The sequence below is a fragment of the Mesitornis unicolor genome, unplaced genomic scaffold (assembly GCF_000695765.1).
Source record: "Mesitornis unicolor isolate BGI_N332 unplaced genomic scaffold, ASM69576v1 scaffold44652, whole genome shotgun sequence".
NCBI lineage: Eukaryota > Metazoa > Chordata > Aves > Mesitornithiformes > Mesitornithidae > Mesitornis > Mesitornis unicolor.
The window spans coordinates 233-6,754 of record NW_010172043.1 but is presented as its reverse complement, the minus strand read 5'-3'; the positions used below and the strand labels follow the sequence as shown (position 1 = coordinate 6,754).

The following is a 6,522-nucleotide window of genomic DNA, read 5'->3' as shown; positions in this document are numbered from 1 at the left end:
TTAAATCCCCTGCAGCGGCTCCTCTGCGGGAACGAGGAGACCCCAACCCCCCGTGCTACCTGCATCCCTCTGTGCAAGAAGAACCAGACCTGAAGAGGGGCGCGACGTAGTTGCTGGGGAAGACGCCGACCCTGCCGGTGACCAGGGACATGCCCCGCAGCCAGCCCTCGTGCTCCTTCCCGAAAACGCGCACCCCTTCTCCCTTCTGCAGCTCCAGCTCGTCGGGGCCGTGGGGCGCGTAGGAGTGGAGAGCCACGCACCTGGGGGACACGGGGGAAAGGAGGTGACTGCCCTGTGCGGGCGCTGGGGCCATCCCTGAGCTCTTCTCTCTCTGAGCCAGCGGCCCCGCATCTCCTCGCCTTGAGCATCCGCACAGCGCTGCCCTCCAGCAGCGCCTGCTCACCCCATTGCCTCCCTTCCCCGTTATCCTGCGACCAGACCCCTGCCCAGGCTGGCACTGGGATGTGTTTTTCAAGTTTTCCCGTTTGTTATTTAAAGAACTTCGGTTTGCCTCCCCTGTAACACATCAATTGCACTGTTTGGTGGGGTTTTGGTTTTGTTTCCTTTTTCCAAGGGGGATGTGATCTGCTCCCAACCATTACTGAGTTACAGACCGGTACAGCAATTACCAGGTATTGTGTTAAAACCAGAACCGGTGACCAATTGTCTCGTAAAGGACTATCCCATAACTTTTAAGGTTTTTCTGTCCCCACAGTTCAGAACAGCCATGGGCAAGTCCGACCCCAAACGCCTGTCTGCACAAAGTGACTTCTCACCCCGTGACTGCTCAGACCAGGTGGGTTCAGTGCAGGGGAGTTTAATTCTGCAGTGGTTATTGCTTTATCCAGGGCTCATTTTGGACAGGACAGTCGGAGTCTGGTTTGCTATTGCAGGGCTGAAAAGGGAGCTGTGCAAAGCAGGCGGCAGATTGAACGCTTTAATCCAATCCACGTTCTGCAAATTATTTTACGGTCTTGGGCGCTGATTCAGTGTGTGCAGTATCCTGGGGCGGCCGTGAGCGCAGCAACCACCACAGCGTGGTGCAGGTCCACAGACACTGCTCATGGGCTGATGTCTCCACGGCTCTGTTAACACCGTGGAGCTGCTGCTGGGCACAGAGAGCTCATTGCTGCTGCTGCTGTCGCTGCGCAGCCGAACACAGCACCAGGCTGGTGAACCCCGTCTGCAGGAAGCCAACCCTCACATTTGCTATCTGCAAACCTTGACTCGGGGAAGTTTTACAAGATTGGGTCATCTACAGCAGCAGTGACCATCGCTGCCTTGCTTAAGATGAATACCTGGAGGCGCTTAAGGAGGAATTAGTTTCTTTACATTTAAAAATGTGAAGTGCGCTGTTGGCACATGGGCAGAGCCCTGTGTCTGTGAGTGGCTCAGTGAGCCATGGTGACAGTTCACCTCCTAGAATACAACCCCAAAAGAGAAGCACAGTGATTTGGACGAGGGAAGCATCAGAATCAATCTGAGCCGTTTCCAGCAGTGGACCCACGTCCTTCTGCACCCCTTGATCTTCCTACATTTAATCTCTGAGTTCCACTGTGACCAGTGTTTCTGTGACCCCTGCTCAGAGGAGCCCAGCACGTCCCTGCATGGACCTGCATTTGGACCCCAGACACGGGAGCTGCTCTGCCTTCAGCTGGAGGAGCCCTGGGTGAGGGGACAGGAACTCACACAAACCCCCCGTGTATTTCGGTTTCCATACGTACAAGTAGGCTGAGACGTGGTGCTGCAGGTGGGGCAGCGTGACGATGGCTGCCGAGTGCCCCAGCGATCCCGGGTAGTAAGACGCACTGACCTATGGGGAGAAGGAAAACAATTCATTAATCTGAATATAGACTTATTATTTTAGCCACCTTAAAAGCAGCTAAAAACGTTGGACACCCTTCAGAAAAAATACAAAGACATTTCGGGAGGAGGAAGAGTTTGGAGCATCCGACAAACAGAAGAGCAGGCGCTAAGAGGGACACTGATGGTCCTGCCCCTGTGGCAGCGAGACCCTCCAGGGTAGGGCTTGGCTGGACTGATGGTGCTCATCCCACCCTGCAAACGGGGCTCACCCGTTTGGCTTCTGAACTTTGCTTTTCCACATCCTCAGGATGCTCCGCTGCTGGTCTGTCCCTGCTAGAGCACCACAGCACACCCCGGGGTGAAGGCTGCTCATCCCCATGTGAGATCCGTGCGGTGCGGCTGGCGGGGGGAAGGCAGAGCTCCCAGCGGGGCCGGGCGGCTGCAGCCACATCCCGGGGGCAGCTCAGGACGGCACAGAGCCCCCGGGGCGGCTCGGCCGCGCTCTCCAGCACAGACCGCAGCATCCTCAGCGGTGCAGCATCCTCGGCGGTGCAGCTTCCCAGGGCTTTCATCTGCTGCTCACCTCAAACCCGCTTCCTGGTGCTCAGGTCTGGAACGCGGGGCTGGGGCGCTGGCTCGGGAAGGAGAAAAGTGACTCACAGCTCTGCAGTAAATGAAGTTAATGAAACCCAGCAGCTCCAGCTTCTGTCTGCGGCCCTGCAGCGCCAGGTCAGCCTCAAACCAGCTCTGCTTTCCTTGTTTTCTAGTGCAGGTGGGGTCAGACCAGGCTCTCATGTAACGTTTGTTCATTGGCATTTCTAATTCTGCTGTACTAATTTTCATAATCAAACCCTTTGAAATGTGGGAGTTCAGGGTTTTTCCTGCATTGGAGCAAAATGACAACTTTTGCTGGTTTTCCCGATGGAGCTGTGTTGAAATCTCCAATTCTGGATGGAAAGGTTCACACTTCTCATCTCTCTCTGTTCCCCCTCTGCGTGCCCTTCAGAGCCTGCATCGAAGCAGGGTTTGTGTTCTCAACGGAGAGGAAAAAAGCCTGAATGAAATATTTCCCATTCACTTCTGCTGCTCTCCTGCGAGTGCCTTGCAGCCCCTATGTGTGCAGTTTCATCTCCTGCCTCTTGTACCCCTCCCTGGCTCCATCTCCCTCGCTGGATTTTTGGGGTCTCTCTCGTGCCAGCGGGGTCCCCAGCTCCGCTCCCCTCTCCTGTGCCCACTGACACTGGTGCTTCCAGCCTGGAACAGGCTGCCCAGGGAGGTGGTGGAGTCACCATCCCTGGATGTGTTTAAAGAGCGGGTAGATGAGGTACTTAGGGATATGGTTTAGGGGGTAGACAGGAGCGGTTGGACGTGATGATCTCAGAGGGCTTTTCCAACCGAGCGAGCGATTCTGTGATTCCCTGTCGAGAGGTTCCTGAGATGCTGCTGGGGAGGGCGATGCCCCCATCCCACTGCGGGGCAGTCGGTGCTGCTGAGGGCTGAGTCCTGCAAGCTCCAGATCATGACTTACATGGAAAAGCCAATGTCCCAGACGGTGCAGGTCAGGTTCGTCAGCTCCGACGAGTGGCAAAGGGCAGCAGCTCTCAGCAGCCGCGTCCTGACCCGGGCACCGCCAGCCCAGGGTTGTGACCGGGAAGGGATTTCTGCAGCCCCTGGAGCCAACCCCTCCACCCTCCCTTCACCCAAGAGCTGTCCTGCTTGTACAACAACCACACGCGGGTGACACTGTGCAACAGCCACCGGCACGGGCACCACCAGCCCTGCAAACCGGTTCAGGCTCCGGCTTGGCACCGTGGCGGAGAAGGACGAGCTGGGGCAGGGCCCGCTGCCGGTTCATGCCTTTTATGGACCTGATCCTCGGAGTGGAGACGCCAGGCAGGCACAGCGCGTTTCGGAAAGCCCTGCAGCTGCCCCGTGCAACCGCCTCGGCCCCACTGCTCCCTGTGCCCCGCCAACGCTGCCGGAGCGGTGACATTGTGGGGAGGCACAACTCGCACAGGGTGTTTCAGGGGGACACGAATGCTCCTCTTTGTCCCCCTCAAACCTATGTGGTCCCATAGGGCAAGTGCCGTGTAACTACAAGCTGCTGGAAAATCCCCACTTCTTTTGACTCCCACCCCAAGGAAGGACATGAACACATCCATCCAAAACGCATGGGTCTTCTTCTTAAATGACCAGACCCAAAGCTATCGTTGGGTCTTGCCCAGGTCTCGGGCTCCCCTGCAGGGGGCCGGGCTGTCTGGGGCCGGCTCCGGGGCGGTTTGGGGTCATAGCAGAAGACCCCAGCTTGAGATGTGTAGTCCAGGGCTGAGTTTCCAGGGCTGGCAGTGGCATGAACTGCTCGTTATTTCTGAACTGCTCTTTCATCTGGAGTGGTTTAACCCCGAGAAGCACAGATCTGGTCCTCCCAGGTGACGCTGTGCTGATTTGCCGCGGAAACACCGCACTTTTGGGGGTGCGCTGCTGTTTCTCCAGAGTCCCAGCCCTCGCTGCCGAGGCTCGGCAGGGCAGAGCAGCCCTTGGGACCAGCAGCAGCTCTCACCACCCCGTTACCCCTCAGTCCTGCAAGCCCCAAAGTCCAGCAAAGCTGCTGTTCAGGAGAGGAAATTCCGACCCCTGTAAGGCAGCACCTTAACACCTTCGCTCCGTTGCTGCTGCTGTCGACGACGGCTCACACCGAGACGCCTCTGGTGAAATTACGTTGGGTTCACGAGATGCGATACCACTTCAATTGAATTATGGCTCTGTTGTAAGGCTTCATTTCCTCTCACATAAACTGGGACCTAACATCCAGGGCTCTTTGCAGGCTATTGCTAAGCACAAAACGCCTGCTGGGTTTTATTGCACAGACACCGGGCTACCAGGGCCTGGCTTATTGCTTTATAAAGCATTAGAGTAACCTTGAATATGAAAGGTGTTGTATCAATCTAAACAAAGCCTCTTTCCTCCCATTTCAGATGACCTGTGAAGATGCTGCACTGACATCTTTGGTCAGAGTGTGGAGGAGGAATGAGGCTCTTTTGCATCCTAACATCACAAGCGGCTGCAGCCCAAAAGGTCAGGCCACGTTTATTACCCCAGCCCCAAATTCAGCGTCTCCGAGCGCAGCCTCCGGCTGAGATTGCCATGGGTGAGACTCCTGGGACAAACCATCTGTCTGGATGTGGATGGATGCGGGCAGAGGGCTCGCTCAGGGCAGGGCAAGGACCCCATTGCTTTCCCAAAGCACTGCCTGGAAGCAGCAGGAGGTGGCTTTGTTATTTCTGCAGTTTTATGGCAAACCAGCACCGAACGGGTGGTGTGGGAGGATGCTGGTCCTGTGGGCACTTTGTCTTTGGAGAAAACTCTGTGGATTTGGGTAGAGCGATGGAGCTCTGTGCTGCCAAAACGCCTGTGCGTGTCCACATGGGCAGAGCAAAGGGTTCAGAGGTGCCCAAACGAGCCATCTCCTGTGCCCAGATCTCAGGACTTTTGATTAATCCCAATGCTTATCACTGGGGATGCTGGGACCTCTCGTATGCCTGAGGCTTACCAGAAAAACTGAAGCAGCAATTAGTAAAAAGGGCAGGTTTCTACTCCCCTGTTAATCCTGGGGGCAGATGCAGAGGCCGCCAGAGCCATCGCTGTCCATGCAGCCCTGCTCGGCGCAGTGCAGCTCCCTCACTGATCGCATGGGGTTTCATTTGCTCACAATTCGGGGTCTGATCCTGCAGGTCCTGCCACGCTGCTGTGATTTAATACTGAGAGAGGAGCTCGGGAAGGCTCGCAGCAGTGGAGATGAGCGTGGCCAATGGCTGGTGTTAGCTTTAACTTTGCAAACGCTGAGAGCTGCCTGGTTTTGGTTTTCATCATTACATGGCAAAGCAGATGTTGGCCTGCAGTGTGAACTGGGCACACAGAGACACGTGTGCGTCCGTGAGGGAGCCGGGGCTCAGTCAGCTCCCGTGGGAATTCACGTCCCTCACTACTTTCTCAAGTGAGAGTGTTTTACTTTTCAAGTCGAGCTCTCTTCTTCCACCCTGCACCTGGAGCTCACTGAAACCAGAACGGGTTTGTGCTTTATCCATGTCTAGTTACTCTGATAACTTAATTTATCTCCTCATTAATTCCCTTGGGCTCCTGAACTCTGAGGACAGACCTTTCCAATGCAAAAGGGGAGGGAGAAACCCCAGGCAGCCCGGGATGCTGTATCCCACTGATGCTGCTTTGGCTTTGCACGTTGTGCAATGGGCGTTTCTACCCAGGATGTGCCCGGGACTGCTCCTGCGTCCCCCCGGCGCGGGTGCCTTACCTGGAGAGGGGATGCGTAGGGAAACTCGGCTTTCTCACTGCTCTGCGTGGCCACGGTGGGGTTGCTGGAGCTGATGAGCACGGGGGAGCTGATCTCCAGTGCCGGGCGCTCGCCGGGCGCGTGGACCATGCGGTTGAGGGTGTTGAGGGCGGTGGTGATGGAGAACGGCCGCAGGCTCTTCCGCCTGGAGTCGGGCACCTTGGGGAAGGGGGGCGAATCCGCGCCCTTGGCTTTGGGAGAGGCCGTCCGCAGGGACGCGCACTTGAACTGGGGGGACCAGGGGCCTTTGCTGGTCTGCAGGAGCTGCCTGGCGGCGGTGCTGGCCTGGAAGAGACAACGGGAGATGCGGTTACAGCCTGCACAGCCCCACGACTGCTCCGCTTTCCCTCTTCCTCCCTTTTCCGATC

The 6,522-nt window shown here is 56.7% G+C and overlaps 1 protein-coding gene across 1 annotated transcript in view; it reads right to left on the bottom strand.

Moving 5' to 3' along the window:
- LOC104537387 (putative E3 ubiquitin-protein ligase SH3RF2) overlaps positions 1–6,439 on the bottom strand; it is a gene marked incomplete at both ends in the record, with an annotated part of 8,196 nt that extends 1,757 nt beyond the window's left edge. Inside the window, 3 exons of the mRNA XM_010180245.1 lie at positions 90–260; positions 1,725–1,813; positions 6,116–6,439. Coding sequence (XP_010178547.1) covers positions 90–260; positions 1,725–1,813; positions 6,116–6,439 — 584 coding nt within the window. The remainder of the gene's footprint in view (positions 1–89; positions 261–1,724; positions 1,814–6,115) is intronic.
- Positions 6,440–6,522: the final 83 nt, after the last annotated feature.